We start from the raw sequence: 20,000 nt of genomic DNA, 5'->3' as shown, positions 1-20,000 counted from the left end.
ACAGAAACAGAGACGTAATAATACACAACACAAGAAGAATGCAGTTTCGTATGTCTCCATAGGCCTAATTACCCATGCCTCTCCCTTCCCAAAAATCTCTTTTCCTTCTCTCTAAACGTAAGCACAGCACAACGAAAGCATCTTAAGCCAAAGAAACTTCTAGTGTTACAAGACGAGGGAGACTTTTCAAAACCTGCTCGACGAAGCAACACAATGAAGTGGGTCGAAAGCAGCCTTTTCATGGGGGAGGGGGGGGAGGGGGGATAGACCCATACCCCACCCCACTTCTATTCCCTCAGCCTACACCGCTGACCCCCGCGACATGGGTACGTGTGCATTTTTCCTTCCATATTTCTCTCTGATGGAATATGTCAACAACTATATAAACCATCGCATATCTTCCTCCTCCCCTCTCTCTTTTCTTTCTCTCTCTCTCTCTCTCTCTCTCTCTCTCTCTCTCTCTCTCTCTCTCTCTCTCTCTCCTCTCTCTCTCTCTCTCTCTCTCTCTCTCTCTCTCTCTCTCTCAAAACAATCCCAGCCTCTCCCTCCATCCCTTAACGACGTCGTTTGCCAATTAGCGCCGGTGCGGAGAATGAGTCCAGCCAAAAATTGGAGCGTGACCGGAACCAATTTCGATGAAGAAAGAATGAGAGAGAGAACGAGAGAACGAGAGGGGATTGGTTAAAAGCCCCCCCCCCCACCATCTCTTCCCCTTCCCCCCCTCCTCCTTCCCCTCACCCTTCCTTTCAAATCTTCTCGAAACTTTTTTAATATAAAAAAGGTATTCCCATTACACTCCCTTACGAAGCACCCCACCCCTTCTAAACCCTATCCATCTCAGTAAAAAAAAAAAAACTTTTCTTCAATACGCAAAGAACGAGGAATGTAGAAATAATCCCCGAACGAGAGAAAAGATGGAACCGTAAATCCCGTCTGACTTTAGTGGTGAAAAAAAATAAAGGAAAAAGACAGACAGAAAAAAACGAATAACACATGAAACAGTATTTCTTTCCCTAAACGTTCCTTAATCCACACAGATTTGTCAACCCCACACTACGCCGCATCCACACATCCGTACCCACACCCGCGCCCACACAGCCCCCCCACACACACACAAGTACGCAAGACGCAAAACCCAGGTCTTAGGGAGGAACCACAAATCTCTTTCTAAGCCCCCACCAGAACTTCAACCCACCCGCCCACCGCCCACCCACCAAACCAACCCACCCAGAGAGCAAGGCAGCACACCCACCACGCCCATATAAGGAAACGTGATTGGAAAAAGAGAAAGAAAGAAAGGTAAAAGGAGAGCGGGAACGGGATAGGAGAGAGGAAAGAGAGGAAAGAAAGAAGGAAGGAAGGAAGGAAGGAAGGAGAGAAGAGAAAGAGAGAGAGAGAGAGAGAGAGAGAGAGAGAGAGAGAGAGAGAGAGAAAAGAGAAAGAGAGAGAGAAAAGAGAAAGAGAGAGAAAAAGAAAAGAGAGAGAGAGAAAAGAGAAAGAGAGAGAGAGAGGAGAGAAAGAGAGAGAGAAAGAGAGAGAGAGAGGAGAGAGAGAGAGGAGAGAGAGAGAGAGGAGAGAGAAAGAGAGAGAGAGAGGAGAGAGAGAGAGAGAGAAAGAGATATAGAAAAGAGAGAGAAAGAGATATAGAAAAGAGACAGAAAGAGATATAGAAAAGAGACAGAAAGAGATATAGAAAAAAGAGAGAAAGAGATATAGAAAAGAGAAAGATACAAGAGAGAGAGAGAAATACAAGACAAGAGAGAAAAGAGAGAAAAAAAAAACGCAAACGCGAACCACAAAAGCCCAGCGTTTTGTCCCCCAAACGGGCCCCATCGTCGTCCGGGGCCTTGCGCTAAGCACGGTCAAGTCGGTCCAATTCGACAATGTTTATCCGTCTCTGTCGCCGTAAATGTGGGTCAAGGATTCCCCGCTTTTCCCTTCTTCAACCTCGCCCGCACATGAGGGACGCTGCAAAGGGGAATTCTTACACGGGGAGGAAAATCTTCCAAAAGAGCGATACTGATTGACATAAAAGTTTATCAAAAGGAAAACAACCACAATAAGAAACGAAGACGTGGCTGTTTTCCTTTTCATATCTGTGCACATGTTACTGGGTTTGTGCTTATGTTCGTAAACGTATGTGCACATGGACAAGCGCACATGCTAGTGTACGAAGAAGAGCAGAATAGAGGTGGGGAAGGAGAGAGATCGGCGAAAGAGATGGGGAAAGGGAGGATTGGGAAGGGGGGAGAGGACAGAGGAAGGGAGATATGAGCAGCCGAGAAGGGAGGAAAGGATAATAAAGAAGAGAGAAGAGAGACACAAGAAAGAAATGGAGGAGGGAACTAGCACAGAACGAACACGATCATAGACGAACCCTATCCCTTATCTGACTACCGGTAACACTTACGCCCAAAGCACACCCCTCCCCCCCACTACCCATCACTACAACCCTACCCACCGCCTTTACCCTCTCCTTCCTCTTTCCCCCCCATTTGCTTACGACCCTTAAAACGAGATACCCATCGCGGTCCCGTTCCATTACCGGCGATGGCCCAGTTATGCCTACTGCATGGCGGAGGCGTCGAAACACGGATTTCCCTTGCTCTTACGTCCCCGCGAAGAGAGAACAGGAGAAAATGGAGAACGAGGATGGAGGAAGAGGAGTAGAAGAATGGAAGGAGGAAGCGGAAGACAGAGGATTAAGAGAGGGACGGAGTAAGAGGAGTAAGGAGGTGAATGAGAAAGAGGAGACGAATTAAGAAAGAGAAGACAAAAAGAGAGGTGAAAAAAACGATAAAAAGAAAACATCAAAACCACACGCATAATAAAAACGAATGCACATCCGTCACGAAAGCGGAGATGCTCATCACCCAAAGCAACGTGGCGACAGGGAACAGTAGGCCTACCGCGTTAGCCGTGTCTATTCCATCCCTCTCCACCTCCTCCCCCTTCCAACCCCCTCCCCCTTTTCCCTCAAGCATCGGTGACCTCTACAACTGCCTAACCCTTAGCCCCCCCCCTCCCCCTTTTGTCGTGCTATCGTCCCATTTACCCTTTATGCTTGGGGAAGGGGGAGGAGGGGAAGGGGGAGGAGGGGAAGGAGAAGGAAGGAAGGGTAAAGGGAGAGAGGGGGGAGTGGGGAGGGAGGGTAAACAGAAACGTACCTTTGGAATTCATGGAATGGGAAGAGATTGGGGGGGAGGGGGGAGGGTGAAAGGGGTAGGGCGAAGAGGGGTGGAAGGGGAGGAGGGCAGAGGGGAGGGAGAGGGGAGGGAGGTGTATCAAATGTTATGATATTGTCCTTTGTGCATTATTACATGTTTCCTTCCCTCACTTCTTTCCTTGTTTCTTTCTTTTACTTTTTTCTTTATTTCTTTCGTTCCCTTTATCCTATTTATTCTTTTTTCTTTCTACCTTTCTTTCTTCTTTTAAATTACCATTTAACCGTTCACGATGACAGGTAATACAATACCGTAATATGGGAAACACAGACGAAATAAAGAAAAAAGGCAGATTAAGAATACGAAAGGAGACGCAAAGAGAGAGAGAGAGAGAGAGAGAGAGAGAGAGAGAGAGAGAGAGAGAGAGAGAGAGAGAGAGAGAGAGAGAGAGAGAGAGAGAGAGAGAGAGAGAGAGAGACGATAAAGAGCAGTTCGAAGAATACCAAGAATTTCCTTTAATAAAGCCCGGGGATTTCAATACCATTAACATCATTACATCACTTGGTTCGCCTTTTCTTGCCTGTATTCCCTTTCTTCCCCTCAATTATCTTTCTCTTTCTCTCTCCCACGGGGATGTTTGTTTACACCAGCGGGGATAATCGCCCCCAAAACCCGCATTAGTCGCTAATAAACAGGATGCGAGCGATCCCCCTCTTACCCCCACCCTCTCCACCCTACCACGTACCCCCTCTTCTTCAACTCTGCCTCTTATCCCCTACATCCTTCCCCTCTACCACCTACCACCTCTTATCGAACTGTCCCCCTACTCTACACCCTACCCCTATCCCCTCCCCCATCCACCACCCCAACTCCAATCCCCTCCGCCCCAACCACCACCCCAACCCCTATCCCCTCCCCTTACCCTACCACCACCCCCTCCCCCAACCACCACCCCAACCCCTATCCCCTTGCCCTATCCACTACCCTCCTATCCCCCCAGCCCTCACCCCACCTCAGCCTGTGTCATTACGCCAAGCAGATGCGTAACCCACGAGGTGTAACACAAGAGGGGCGCGTAAGCTATGCTAATGGAAGCGAAGAGACCGAGAGGGGAAAAAAACCTGGAATGCACATTAACTCGGGACCGTTCGTAATGCATTTCGTAGACGCCCAGAACGTATGACTGTCGAGATCTAATAACCAAAATGACAGACAACACGGGGGAAATAAGTTCTTTGGTGAGTTTATTTTTAATCTTTATCTTTCTGCTTGCGTAAGGAGAAAACGCCGAAGAAAAAGGGCGTTCCTTCTTTAATGGAAAAAAAGAAAGCTCTCGGCCTTCTAGACATACGGAGCAGGGAAAAAAGGGAGGTGTGGAAGGGGGGGATGGAGAGGACCCGATAGGCGAAAAATAAGCCCCACCCACTCATTAGTCCTTCCCCTCCCCTAGGCCTCAAACACCCTCCCTCCCTCCCTCCTTCACCAGGCCCCTACCCCCATCCTCCTCCCTCCACCCTTACGAAGCCCCTCCCCCCGCTCACCAGCACCCTCCCCCCAAAATCGTGGGAATCCTGCCCAAGGGCGTGGGAAGCGCTGGGCGGCGTGACCCCAGAGGGCAAGGAGGCCACCCTATGTAATACACTTCCCCCCCACCTTCCTCCTACCCCCCTCCCCCCTACAGCAAGCTCTTCCCATATTCACAATTCTGCCGTCATTACCGCTGCCTCTTCCTCCCCCTTCCCCCTTCCCCTCCCTCCCCACCACCGTACCTGGAGGGACCGACCTAAGTGCACTCAGACGGACCTTAGGATGTACCTGGCCTAGCCCTGGGATAATGTTATCCTCCTTGCCTAATCCTGGCCTTATCCTTCGCCTTGGAACCTGGAATCCTAGGCTGTAATGTGCTCTATATGGGCGTTTCCCCCCTAAGTACGACCATGTTTCTTCTGGCAAAAACTTTAATAAATATAATCCCACAATATATCTATCACACTAACTTCAGGAATAAAGCTAATGAAAGCAGACATCCCAGAAATCAAACCAACACAAATAAATTTTAAAATACTCTAAAACATTGAAAAACAAAACAAATCGAAAAGATATGAAACAGTAAAATAATAATAATAATAATAATAATAATAATAATAATAACAAGCTATTCCTTTAAAAAAACACCCTTAAAACAACTGAAACCCAACCACAAGGGCAAACGGGAGCCTCGCAAGGGTATTGCACCCGGCCGAAACAGGTCGCGGAAAGGGTGAGAAAGGGGGAAGGGAGCACTCACCCTCAGGAGGAAACAATGGTCTTACGAGGCTCCCAGCGCCGGGATAATAATGGCTGCAAGGGGGGAGGAGAAGGCGAAGGGGAAGGCGAAGGGGAAGGGATGTGAGGAACGTAGGGGTAACTCGCGGTTAACCAACAGGCAGGCACAATGACACTCGAAAACACACTATCGCGTACGACACTACAACACTTGTACACACATGATTTTATGCATGCTCTTTTCTACTGTAAAATATACTTCAAAAACACACATACATACATACATACAGACAAACACACATACAATTCCCTTCATTCCGTCCACTACCGGTCAGCCTCAAAGCTTTGCTCCATTTTATTACGTTCCAGCTATAGGCCTACCGTTCGGTCCCTAGGCCTATAAACCTCCGCAATCCATCCTAAATAAGGGATGGAAACTTTGCAACGTCGTAAAATGCAAAAGAGGTGGCCGCGGCTGCCTCTCGGATAGCTCCTTACTGCTGCCTTGAAATCCGCGGAAAACCACACACGGTTTCCAACGTCGACCTCTGAGGCAAAGGGGTGCCAGCATTGCCCTCTATCTTGTCCTCCCAACAGTGCAGACAATGAACAGAAATGAACATATAAACCGTCTGCCACTCTTATATAAACACATACACGCATGCATACAGACAAACACAAACGCATACCCAAAGAAAATCCACATTACCACAACCAAACCCAACACTGTCACACCAATAAGCGCCATTCCCTCATACTCATACCCCCTCATTCTACTCACAAACACTCCCTCACTCCCCTTCACACACACACCAAACGCCACCAATCCACATCACCATCACCAACACCCAACACAACCAGGCACCAATTCCTAGGGGTCGTACTCACCTCTTTGGTCCAGGGTCCCTTCACCAGCTCGGGATTGACGACCTTGTGCCACCGCTGCTGGCACTGGACGTCGTTCCTGTCGGGGAAGCCAGCGGCGATCACCTCCCACTTCTCGCCGTGCTGCTCCACCAGCCCTTTGAGCTTCTACTCGACGGGGGCGGTGGAGGGGGAGGGAGGTGAGGAGGCGGAAGAAGGGTTGGGAAGAGAGAGAAAAGAATTAGACATATGATATTGGCGAACGGATTGTCGCGTTAGTACTCTACTGTTTTACGACTATAAGCTTTTGGTGTAATCATGACGTATTCAGTAACGTTGTCACAAGGAGATAATCATTATAAGTATTATTCATATATATATATATATATATATATATATATATATATATATATATATATATATATATATATATATATATATATATATATAAACTATACTTCGTCCATCCCCATATTCAAATCTATGGCCGCCTAAATCCCTACATGTGTGTATGAGTATGTATATGTACGTATACATGTAAGTGTGTATGATGCACAGTATATTAGCACGTACAGTACAGACTACAGCAAATACAGTACGTACATCATATGCATGCAAGTATACTCACAAACACGTTTTCCCTCTACACATCTTTAAACATAATAAACAAAATCTCCTTCTCTGAGGTTGCGGCGACCGTCCTCTCAAGCCTCGTCCTTACCTCGTCCTCGTCCTTGGTCCAGCGCCCCTTGTTGACGTGCTTCTTGACCCGCGGGCCCGAGGTGGAGGAGGGGTGTTCGTCGTCCACCGAGGACTCGTCGATCTCGTACTCGTCGCTCAGCTCGTCATTAGAGCACCACTCTTCGTCGATGTTGCTGCTGCTTGAGGGGGCAGAGGAGAGGGAAGGTTAGGCAAGGCTTTGGCATTTGGATGTTGATCTTGCATAAACGAACAGATAAAAAAAACAAGAAATTTCGAACTTGTTCATTAGAATTCTATAAAAGTTTTCCCCGGAATACATTTACGAATCGATGGCCAGTCAATCCGCCTCTCCGTAATACACGAAAGCACACACACACGCGCGCACGCACTTCCTCCGCGGGACCACGTGGTCGCCGGCGAACCCTCCCCCCCTTCCCCTTCAGCGAGAGATCACACACCGCATTGCGTCACGTCAGCCTTTTCCTGGCGAAGGCGGCGATGACGGATTGCCGAATCGGACGTCAATCACCGAAACGACAGATTCTCGGGTGGCTCTGCGGCACGAAAGAGAATCGGGAGAAATATTTAAGAGCCTCAATTGTTATCGATTTTCCTTCCTCCCATGTCCGCCCACGCGCCCGTCCTCCCGCTCCCCCTCCCCCTCCACCTTCCCCTCGACATGACAGGAAACATTTGGATCAAAATCGGCGACAGGGCATATAATACACCCGCCATGCTTCACTACACACCGCCGCTGAAAGGCCGGGCAATGCAGCCTACGAAGCAGCTGCCAGCGGACTGCCTCTCGTCCTATGGATCTGCCTCCTCCGTTATCCCTTAACAACACACGTCCATTATCCCATTATCCCAATCGCTAAAACAGGATACCAACGCCATGCAAGCTTCGACGCACCACCAAGCACTCTCCCATGCACACGGAACACTCACCCAACCACTCTCCTCTCGCGCCGCATCCCCGACTCAGTCTAACCATGCTGGTCCCACACATCGCTTATTGCACTACCCTCGTCCTGCCCACCACATACCACATACCCCCCCCCTTCCCCCTTGCCACATACCAAACCACGCTGGCGGCATGCCCCTCCAGGTAGCGGCGGGGACGTCATTCCGATCGGTTTAAATCTCTGGCACAAAGGGCTGCCTCCCCACCCACACCTGCCGCGCTGCACGTCACCTGATGGCGCCCGCCCTGCTACCACCTTGGGACGGGGAAGCGCGGCGCTGGGCCTCAGATTCGCCTAATGCATGCTATCTTCGAACTGACGATAACGATAACATGGTTGCACGAGACGAGAGGGAGAGAGGGAGGGAGGGAGAGAGAGGAGGGAGGGAGGGAGGAAGTGAGGGAGGGGGGGAGAGAGGAGAGAGAGGAGAGAGAGGGAAAGAGGAGGGAGAGGAGGGAGAGGGGGAGGAGGGAGGGAGAGGAGAGAGAGGAGGAGAAGGAGAGGAGAGAGAGAGAGAAGAGAAGAGAGAGAGAGAGAGGGAGAGAAGAGAGAGAGAAAGAGGAGAGAGAGAGAGAGAGAAAGAAAAAGAGAAAGAGATAGAAAAAAGAGAAAGAGAAAAAAAAGAGAAAGAGAAAGAGAAAGAGAAAGAGAAAGAGAGAGAGAGATCAATGCACCTATAAAAACGAATCTGAAACTTTTCACCAACAAAAGTACACAGACGACAACTGAAAAAAGTTCCTGAAACAAGCAGAAGCAAAAATAGAAGACAAGAAGCGAGAAAAAAAATACAGAAGAACGAAACAGAAAAAAATCGAGAAAAAAAGACTCAAACGGGATACAAAGAAAGACTGAAGCAGGGAATGAGAAAAAAATACAGACAGACAGAGAAGTAAAAGACGAAAGAGAGAGAGAGGGAGAAAGAAAGACATAAAAAGAATGAAAGAATAAAAAAAAAAAAAACGATGACAGAAATATAAAAGCTCGTCACTCTCAAAAAGAAAAAAAAAATATCCCTCCCGTCCTACCGCAGCTCGGTCTCCTGTGCCAGAAAGAAAGACCAAAGACAGGCAAATAAAAGAAAAAGGGAAATGAAAGAAAAGAAAAGAAATATACAAGAGAAAAGAGATCCCTTCGTTAAATAAGTCAATCAATGTGACAAGAGGAGCCAAACGACAGTCATTGTTCCTCACACGTCCTTCCTACCTCCCCCCCTGTCTCCCCCGTACTTCCTCCCTGCCCCCCTTTACCCCCTCCATCCATCCATCCTCCTTCCTCTCTCTCCCCCCTTTACCCCCTCCTTCCCTCCTTCTCTCCTTCCTTCTCTCCTGCCCCTCCTCTCCTTCACACCTCTCTTTTACCCCTCCCTTCCTTCATTCATTCCTCCTTCCGGTCTCCCTTCCCCCCTCCCACCCTTTACTCCTCTTCCCTCCTTCCTCACCCTCCCTTACCCCCCCCCCTCAGCCGACGTCCGACAGCAGAGCCTCCCCCAAGAAGGATCTCCCACACGCCACGTGCGTCTTGTCCTCTGTCAGTCTGTCTTTGTGTCTGTCTTTCTATATATATAAATCACTCTTGTGTGCCTGTCTGTTAAGCCGCCTGGCTTACGCGCGCGAAAAAATACAGATAAAGAGAAATAAAAATAAATAACGAAAGAAACAGAGAATGATCAGGAAAATAGGAGAAAGTGCATACGCGTGTTTGCGTATTGTATGTCTGTGCATGTGTACGTTTGTGTGCATACGTACATCTACGTGTGCACGTATGTGCATGTATGTGAATGTGTACATGTCTACAATCGAAAAATTCTGTTCCGTAACCCGGTCGAACACTGACCTTCCCTCGAAACCATCCGTCTCCCTGCCCTTTACATCACGCAGATGTTCACTTTCCCATGGAGATTCTATACTCGTAAATATCAAGAGCAACAAAAAAGGTTGAGAGAAAGAGTTAGTGTGTTTTGAGAGACAGAGAGAGGGAAAGAGAGAGAGAGAGGGAGAGAGAGGGGGGGGATTTGGAGAGGAGGGGAAGGGAAGAGGGTGGAAACAGACAAAGAAAAGCGAGCGAGAGAGAGAGAGAGAGAGAGAGAGAGAGAGAGAGAGAGAGAGAGAGAATGAATGAAAAAAAAGAAAAAAAAGAAAAAAAAAAAAACAAGCATCCTCTGAACCAAAAAGGGAGAGAGAAGAGAAAGGAAATCAATAATCTGGAATGATTTCCCTTGTGTTGATGACCCCTGTGACGTAGACATCATCAGACAAGCCGCTTCCCCTCTGTCTCTCCCTGCCCCTTTCCTCGCATAATGGGCGAGGGCGAGGGCGAGGGCAAGAGGCTTCGGATGAACTTCCCCTCGGACCCTCCCCTCACGCCGGCGCTCGGGTCCTCCTACTGCCGGGATCACCACAGGCTTATTCACACATTTATTCATACATTTATTCATTCGCGTTATTCACGTCGGTCCTGCGTCTTCCATCGATCAAAGTCAGGAGAGAATTAAACTCTGGAGGAGGGGGGAGGGTGGGGAAGGGTAGGGATCGGCAGGGGAGAAAGTGAAGGGGAAGGGTAGGGATTGGAGGAGAAGAGAGAGAAGGGGAGAAGTAGGGATAGGACGGAGAGAGAGAGAGAAAAAGGGGATGAGGACGAGAAAGAGGAAGAGCAGAGACGGGAATAGGAAAAAGAGTAATAGGAGAATAACACAGAGGAGACAGAAAGAAAGGAAAGGAGATAGAAAGGAGGGAGAAGGGAGGAAAGGGGATGGGAGAGGCGAGGGTATAGCAGCGAGGGGCGACAGGGGTTGCTATAGCGGGGCTGGGCAGGTGGTCCTCAGCGCACTCCCCTTACAGGAGCGAACACCTGGCCCCCTCACGACGCGACGAACAAGCGATACCCGCCCTTCCCTCGGCTGCGAGAAGGTCCAATTTACCTTGACCCGCTGCCCTGCCCTCGAGGACACATAGGGAGGGGAAGGTTACGCGATTTGCAGCCATGTTTATGGTTGACATTAAGGACAGTTGGGTAATGGCGGAGGCAAAGCAGAAAAGGGAACCAATCTATCTCTCTTTCTCTCTCCCTTTCTCTCTCTCTCTCTCTCTCTCTCTCTCTCTCTCTCTCTCTCTCTCTCTCTCTCTCTCTCTCTCTCTCTCTCTCTCTCTCTCTCTCTCTTATAGAGCTTCATTCTCTCCTAGACGATTCATCGCCCGCGGGGACCCGATGCTCCCCCAAGAAACCTAAAAACCTCGCCAAACACACACACACACACACACACACACACACACACACACACACACACACACACACACACACACACACACACACACAAACTATTTCGCTTTATCTAAGTCTGTCTGTCTGTCTGTCTCTTTCTCTCTCTCTCTCTCTCTCTCCCTCCATCTCTCCCTCCCACCCACACGCGCACACGCACGCACACAAAAAAACAACTTAAATACACGCACTCCTTCCTCATTACATAGCCCACATGCACAAACGAAGACCCAAAGCGAGCCAACCAGCGTCCATCCACGATGAAGCAGCCCCCCCCCCGTCGCTGCTTATCTCCGGCAACCTCGGGAGATAAAGCCAAGACTCCTTATCGTCTTTGCACAGGGACCACACCGGGCTTTCTCGCGATCGGCGGACGGAGACGAAACTGTCGCCGGATCGAATTCCCTTTGGATGATCGGGGATGGGGGGGGGGGATGGAGGTGAGAGGAAAGATGACAAGAGGAATGGAGGAGGGGAGAGGTGGGATGGAAGGGGAAGGAGATGAGAAGGTAGGAAAGAGAGAGAGAGGGAATGAAAGAAGAAAAAAAAGAGAGATGGTAATGGGGAGGGAGCTGGAGAAGAAGGAAAGGGGAGGGAAGAGAAGGACAAGAGGGTAAGAACAAGGGAAGTAGGGCATGGAGGAAGGGGAAGGGAAGAGGGGGAGCGGGAGCCATCGATATATGAGATGGGAAGGAGAGAAGACAACGCGAAGAGAGGCAAAAATTATGTTAATGCGAAGGAGAAAGAGATGAAAGCGTAGTGAGAAGACAAAATGAATGTCATCGGATATAAGACAGACAGACAGAGGCGGGGGAAGAGGGAAACAGAGAGAGAGAGAGAGAGAGAGAGAGAGAGAGAGAGAGAGAGAGAGAGAGAGAGAGAGAGAGAGAGAGAGAGAGAGAGAGAGAGAGAGAGAGAGAGAGAGAGACAGCCCGCAAACGAAGAGACGAAGAAAAAAAGGACATAAATTGAGCCCAGCAGAAAGAGCAAGTGACAAACTGAGAGAAAGACAAAGACAAAGCGAAAGTGAGACATAGAAAAAAGATAAAGAGACAGATGCAACAGCGAAAGGGCCGCAACAACGGAAGTGACGACACCCGGTGATAAAGACGAGACACAAGAGCCACACGTGTAAAACTACCCTCCCTCCCTCCCTCCCTCTCTCTCTCTCTCTCTCTCTCTCTCTCGAGAGAGAGAGAGAGAGAGAGAGAGAGAGAGAGAGAGAGAGAGAGAGAGAGAGAGAGAGAGAGAGAGAGAGAGAGAGAGAGAGAGAGCAACACGTGGCCGCCAGGTACCTTCCCCTACCTACCCCCTCCCCCTCCCCCCTAACACCCTGAACCCATTCCCATCACCACCTTTTTTTTCTTCCCCTGCAACACCCCCACCCACTCCAACCCATCCCTACGCACCCCCCACCCAACCCAACCCTACCCCGTGCGCGAGGTGGTGCAACACGCCCATTCGCGGCGCCCACACCACACAATCGCCCCCTTGCTCTCCCGCTGCAATACCAAAATACACAGTAACGAGGACACAATGCAAGGAGGGTGGGGAGAGGAGGGAGGGAGGTACTGGGGCAGCAAGAGGGGGAGGTGAAGAAAAAAATGGAGAAATAAAAGTGAATCAGAGAAAGGAGAGTAGCACAAAGAGAGGCAGAAGGAGAGAGAAAACAGACGAGGAGGAGATAGATACACTGAGTTACTTTTTCCCTACCCCCTCTCCCCCCTTCCCCCTCCCTTCTCTGTCTGTCTCTATAACAGCTTCACGTGCATTACGGCCTACAAAGCCTCATTTGCCGCCCCTCGGCCTACTTTCATGATGCGGCTGAACAATAGCGGCTTAATTTCTCCCTAATGCCAACAGATGGGCACGTGTGTTGATGGGGGGAAGGGGGGTGTGGATAGGGGAGATGGGGAGATAGCTGTGGGGACTGGGGGAGGGGAAAAGAGGGAAGGGGAGAAAGGAAAGGGGAATAGGGAAAGAAGAGAGAAGACGGGAGGGAAAAGCGGGAAAGGGAGGGTGAGATAGAAATGGAGAAGAAAAAATATATGAGAGAGGAGAGAGAGAGAGAGAGAGAGAGAGAGAGAGAGAGAGAGAGAGAGAGAGAGAGAGAGAGAGAGAGAGAGAGAGGAGAGAGAGAGAGAGGAGAGAGGAGAGAGAGAGGAGAGAGAGAGAGAGGGAAAAGGAGAGGAAAGGCGAGGATCAGAGCAACGCAGCATAACGCCCCCCTTCACGCTTATCCTACGCAGCGTTATAGCATAGAAGTGTGACGGCATTTCCTCGAATTAGCGTGAGCTGCCCATGTGCATTAGCGCCTACCACCCTCTCCCCCGCCCCCCTCTCCCCTCTGCCCCTCCTTGTCGGTAACCAATTAGCCCTCCGCCCCCCCCCCCCCATTATCCGCAACGTGGAGGACTCGGGGAACCGGGAGCGACGCCAGGTTTGCCCCCGTTCCTTTAAAGAGCTCCAGCGGCAGTCGGCGGCAGCCTGGGACCGAGACACTGGCCGAGCATGGGATTCCGGTGGCTCCTCCTTCGCCGGGAGCAAATTCCTTTTCGGAAAACGATGCAAATGAACCATTGAAATGGGAAGAGTGTGGTAAATATGCGTAAATTTTGTGGTATTTTATCGTCATGACAAGATGAAAAAAGTGCGCGTACAAAAACATACATTCATACAACAAACTTCCTTTTTTCTTTCAGACAGACAGGACAGACAGACAGACAGACATACAGACACAGACAGACATACAGACACAGACATACAGACACAGACACACACACAACACACACACACACACACACACACACACACACACACACACACACACACACACACACACACACACACACACACACACACACACTCACAAGCTATATACCAAATCTATACCTTCATTCCTCCCTACCTTCCTTTTTCTTGAGATCTTCCAAGCGCTGCTCCATTGCCTCCCGAAGCCGCCCATCGCCACAATCAACCATCCGAGGGATTTTTAATAGATCATGACTCGACAATAACAACGCCAAGAGGTGTGGTCCGCCCCCCCCCATACCGACCCTGCCCCTTCCAGGTGATATCAAGATGCCCACGCGATCAGTTCACGCGGCTTGTGGCTGTAGAGTTATTGGTCGTTTCTGTGTTATAATGATCGTGATTTACAGATATATGAAGTTACTGGCGCTCCACGATGAAACGTATTTACCTGTGGGCGTGAACGACGGGGTGGGATGGCGGCGAGACAACCCATATGCTACACCCACGCAGAGAGCAATGGGCTGGAGGGTGGGGAAGGACATGGGGTACCCATGGGGTGGTTTGGGGTCAGGGAGGGGAGAGGGAGGAGAGGGGGGCATGCGAGGAAGGTAGATTGGGGGGAGGGGGAGCGTCGTCAGCTGCGAGGTACAGAAATGTGGGCAGGGCCGTCAGCTGGCCGTGACTCCCTCATTCATTCCTCTTGTCTTATTACGTATCCGGGGTCGCGGGAGGCGGGGTGGGGGGAGGGGGAAAGGGAAGGCGAAAGAGGAAGGAAGGAGGCGGTGGGAGGAGGGAAAGGCGGACGACAGAGAGATCACTTAATTCCCTCAGACAAGCAGCTACTTAAAAACACCTTCCTAGCTTCCCGTGCGACAAAAAAAAATATTAAAAAAAAAAGAAGAAAAAGTAATAGCCACGTGCGGATCGGAAAGAACACCCCCACCCTACCCCCACCAGACCAGGTCCCTACAACAGTCTAAAAATCCAATCAGTCTAATCTACACCATCTACGATCAGATAAAACTCGAAATCCCAAACCAGAGGAAGAAAAAATGCTGAAGACGGAGGGGAATGGGGGAGGAGGGAGGGGGAGGGGGAGGGGGAGGAGGGGGGAGGGAGAGAGGGTAAGAGGAAAAGAGGGAGGGAGGGGAAGGGGTAGGGAGGGAGGGAAGGGGAGGGAGGGAGGGAGGAGGGAGGGAGGGAGGGAGGGAGAGGGAGGGAGGGAGAGAGAGAGAGAGAGAGAGAGAGAGAGAGAGAGAGAGAGAGAGAGAGAGAGAGAGAGAGAGAGAGAGAGAGAGAGAGAGAAAATAGGATACAAAGAATAAACAGAGTAAAGAAAGAAAAGGAAAAAAAAAGAACGCGATTCCTATCAGCTGTTAACCAATCCCCATTCCAGGCCATGGGCGCCTCGGCTAGATTACCATCACCTTCGTCACCTCGCGGGCTCCTCGCCACCTGGAATGGGCGAAAGCGTCTGCCTCGCCTCGAATGGGACACACACGTCTTCATCGCTGCCGGGGGGGGGGGGGCAAAGGGAGAAGAAACAGAGTAGTGTGTGTGTGTGTGTGTGTGTGTGTGTGTGTGTGTGTGTGTGTGTGTGTGTGTGTGTGTGTGTGTGTGTGTGTGTGGTGTGTGTGTGCATTGTGTGTGTGTGCATCTGTGTGTGTGTGTGTGTGCATCTGTGTGCGTGTGTGTGCATCTGTGCGCGTGTGTGCGTATGTGTGCGCATGTGTGCGTATGTGTGCGCGCACGTTTGTGCACATATATGTTAGCATGCATGCGTGCTTGCTTGTTAAAAAAAAGAAAAAAAATAGAGAGTAAAGGAAAAAAAAAATTGTACAGAACTCCCCTCCCAAGCGCCCCCCCCCCCCAAGCCCCGCGAGCCCCGGGTACGCACGCACGAGGGCCACGCCGGTGCTGATGGATCATCCGCGACCATCATTCTAGATCATATCACATGACGCGGACGACCTGTCAGCTTAAGATGGAAAAGGGGGAAGAAAAAGAGAAGCGAGGGCGAGGGAGAGGGAGATGATGAAGGAGAAGGGAGGGGAGAGAGAAAGGGGAGGGGAGAGAGAAAGGGGAGGGGAATGGAGAGGAAGGAATGGGTGGGACGGAGAGGGGAATGGAAGGGAAAGGAAGGGAGGGGAATGGAAGGGAAGGGAGAGGAGAGGATGGGAAGGCAATGGAAGGTAGGGGAGGGAAGAGGGAGATAGATGAGGAAAGAAAAGGAAGAGAAACATATGAGAAAAAAAACGAACATGCCAAAAAGAAGAGAAAATCATAAGTAGCAAAGGGAAAGTAAAAAATATATATATATATAAAACCCCAAGAAAACAGCAAAGGACCACACCCTGCCTCAAAAAACAATACGAAAATAAAAATAAACAACACACCCAGACGCCCCTTTCCTTATCCCACGCAATCACCAACCCGAAGTGTCAATCGGCCAACCCGGGAGCGACACCCTACACGAACCTCCGAGGGCCTATATACAAGAGCGATCAGTCATCAGCACTACCCACCCCCAGCGCCCCGCCAGCCCAGCCCACCCACCTGACCTATTTCCCACCACGCCGCCCGGCCGCCCACCTCCTCCCCGGAACATGTATCCCCCCCCGCCCCCCTCGCACATCCTCTCCCGCGCGAAACGTCCGAGGGAAATGTTTAATTGCTTGCTCCCACAGTTCGGGGCTAATTGTCTCGGGTCATTTCAATAATGGCGGTAATTAAATCGTTCGTAACAATGCATGGGGCAAGGTATGGTTATTACTCTGGTAAACACAAAGCGTATAGCAAGAAGGGTAATGGAAATCGAGTGGAAATACAGTATAGATGCATAAAACAGATCAAAATGCAACAGAATAGGAATATAAACATAACGAAAAAATAAAATACAATAAGAACAATAAAAAACAGTAAATACAAAAAACAATGCCTTTAACGAGAAATGTGACCTGCATCTTCGTAACAAGTGTAGCCAGGTGCTTCTGAATTCAGTGAAATTCCAACTTTCTCTTGTCCCGGGCAAGTCACTCTCCCTCCCCTCTGGCAAACCTCCCAGCACTCATGTTTTCCATTACCTGAAGGTCACACGTACACACAGCTACGCCTTCGTACATGTATAGACGCACATAGGCCTACAAAGAAATGTGCACACGCAGATAAGCAGGCACTGACAGACACAGGAAGGGAATGAAAGGGGACAGATACCAACGCTCATATTAATTCATTGATTCGATACTATTACATACATACAAACTAATACTAATACATACAAGCTAACAATAATATATCAATACATACAGAAAAAAGGCAAACCCACACACACAAGAAGTACGAGTATACAACAACACCCACGTTCACACATTAGCACCTCTACGTGAATTACCTTGCGAGACACCCCCCCCCCCAATTTCTCTCTCTCCGTCACCAACCCCACCAACCTTGGCGACACGATAAAACCGCGCTCAGGTAAAACACAAAAAGGTCAATCCGAGGCCACAGGTCACAAGATATACCACCGAAAAGGTCATAAAACGCGTAATAAAAAGACAGAGATCGAGCTAAAGACCTTGTCATGACCTTGATTCGAGTTAAATCTCAAATCTATTAAAGGTCATCATCCCAGGAATTTACGGTCACCCAAGACGCTTGAAGAGGTCACAGGAGAGCTGATAGGTCTCTGTGGGCTGGGTCATTGAAAGGGGGAGGGGAGAGGAGCAGTCACCTGACGGAGTGAGCAACAAGTCCCATTGTCATATTACATGACGGAAGCGATAGAAACCAACATGATACATATGATGCATATATATTTTACACACACACACATTATATATATGTATATATGTATATATATATATATATATATATATATATATATATATATATATATATATATATATATACGTACACATGTATACATACGTACGTACACACACACATATATACACACATACGTGTGTGTGTGTGTGTGTGTGTGTGTGTGTGTGTGTGTGTGTGTGTGTGTGTGTGTGTGTGTGTGTGTGGTGTGAGAGAGAGAGAGAGAGAGAGAGGAGAGAGAGAGAGAGAGAGAGAGAGAGTGTGTGTGTGTGTGTGTGTGTGTGTGTGTGTGTGAGTGAGTGAGTGAGTGAGTGAGTGAGTGTGAGAGTGAGAGCGAGTGCGAGTGCGAGTGAGAGAAATCCTCTATCATCATCTCTACGCCCCTTATCATTCCCAGCCTTAGATAAGCAACACAGCTGTCACACTAAATCAAAAAAATAACCACCAGACACCACAAAAATAACAATCACATTTCCCACCCCAGCCACAATCAACCTTGCGTCTCAGATCATCCGGATAACAAAAGCTAAAAACAGAGATGGCCCGATGAAAGGGGTTGCTAGGGGAGAGAGAGAGAGAGGGAGGGAGGGAGGGAGGGAGGGAGGGAGGGAGGGTGACCCGGCAAAGGGTGACTCGACCGCCAGCCAGCCCCTTGATACCTGACCTGACATGACCCTACGACACTCCTCCCCCTATCCATGGTCAGCCCACTAACACGACCGCAGGTTACAGCACACTCTGGATACTATGGGAACGTCGTGTGGAAGCGGAGATTATACAACGGATTATCCTTTTTCTAACATCCTATTTACTCTGCTAAAACTGATTTCGTACATACGATGGGTATGAGCTGGTGCTTAGCCAGAAATCAATATATGATTGAATGGGGATAGAATAACAAGACGAAACTGACCTTTCCATTACGAGTACAAACAGCAGTTCTATCAAAATCTTTAAAATGAATACAAAAGGAATAACACAAAATATATTCAACTCTTATAGTTAAATTACATGTACACTCACTCACTCACACACACACACCAGCTATCAGCGAGGCCTCGAGGGTCTGGGTTGGTGGACGTAAGGGGGGGGGGGGGGTCAGCAGGGTCAAAGGGTCGCCCGGAAAAGTGACACCAAATTGGATAGTTTCCCGCCATTAATTCCGTTTGCTTTAATTGGATGGGAGCGCCTGAGGGCACCCACGCCAGAACTTCCAATAATACTCTAATTGATATATTTTTTTTAATGAGATAAATCAATTGTTCTGCTCTTATATACGCCTCATACTAAATAGAAAGAAATTTTCTAGCTAAAAAAGCATACTAACTGAAAAAAATAAAAAGAAAATCACACGACCTAAAACGAATTCCCTAGTTATTACAATCACAATGCGTCAATGAATTATTAATGAAAAATCATAACAAGACAACAGCCAGGTATCCCCACCACGTGTTCTCTCCTATCTATTAACACGAACGATTCCCCAAGCCATGGAACCTGGGATAGGCCTACACCAGGGGGACGGGATACATGACGCCGCGTAAAAACATGATGATGGATCCCAGGCCCAGAGAGCAGACGCCATTTGCATATCACGGAGATCGCGTTTCGTGCCCCTCTGCGATCACCTGTCTATCCCGTGACGAAGAGGAGGGGGAACGTGTATATACGAAGGAGATATAACAAAGATAAGGATTTTTTTCTCTAAATATATATACATGGGTTGTATATTTACGTATCCCTTCAATCTGAGTCCCTACTACGTTTATCTCTTCCATTTCTCTTGCTTCCTCGACTTCTTTCTTTTCCTTCATTCTTTCTTTACTGAAAGAATGAAGAAGGAACCCCCGCCCCCTCTTTTCCCCGCCAAAAAAGGAGACAAAATCCCATTCCCGGTCCTTGTTCATTCCCACCGGGGCCCCAAGGTAAGCCTAACCCGGCCTAGCCCATATGATCCATCAGGGCCCGCGGGCGTTACGCTCCATCCGGGGCCACGGCCACTGAACCTACACTTCCCGCCAAAGTGCGCAACCCCGATAACACGAACTCCCCCACATATGGGCTCTCAACTCGTCCCGAAATTGCTTCATAAACAAGGACGTTCAAATTAAAGTTCGGCATTTCGGTGTTCCACGCTCGACGTTTCGGTATAATTCTCGAGAGGAGAAGCAGAGGGAAGGGTTGGCATGCGCGGCGGCCTGTCCCGGAA

General features: G+C 49.2%; 1 protein-coding gene across 7 annotated transcripts in view; it reads right to left on the bottom strand.

Annotated features, from left to right (window-relative positions):
• The window catches only part of LOC119590730 (myb-related protein B-like), a 68,923-nt gene that overhangs the window by 40,495 nt on the left and 8,428 nt on the right, over positions 1–20,000 (bottom strand). For 4 of the 7 annotated variants that reach the window (XM_037939424.1, XM_037939452.1, XM_037939467.1 and 1 more), the window contains exons 1-3: positions 7,944–7,984; positions 7,015–7,174; positions 6,318–6,461 (exon numbers count right to left, since the gene is read on the bottom strand). In XM_037939424.1, the coding sequence (XP_037795352.1) occupies positions 6,318–6,461; positions 7,015–7,174; positions 7,944–7,969 (330 nt within the window). In that variant the 5' untranslated portion in view covers positions 7,970–7,984. Of the gene's footprint in view, positions 1–6,317; positions 6,462–7,014; positions 7,175–7,943; positions 7,985–20,000 lie in introns of those variants that run through there. The other 3 variants (XM_037939441.1, XM_037939432.1, XM_037939459.1) reach the window with 3 other exon arrangements.

Source organism: Penaeus monodon, chromosome 3 (genome assembly GCF_015228065.2).
Source record: "Penaeus monodon isolate SGIC_2016 chromosome 3, NSTDA_Pmon_1, whole genome shotgun sequence".
Lineage (NCBI taxonomy): Eukaryota > Metazoa > Arthropoda > Malacostraca > Decapoda > Penaeidae > Penaeus > Penaeus monodon.
The sequence above is the reverse complement of the archived record's forward strand: the minus strand, read 5'-3'. Positions and strand labels throughout refer to the sequence as shown.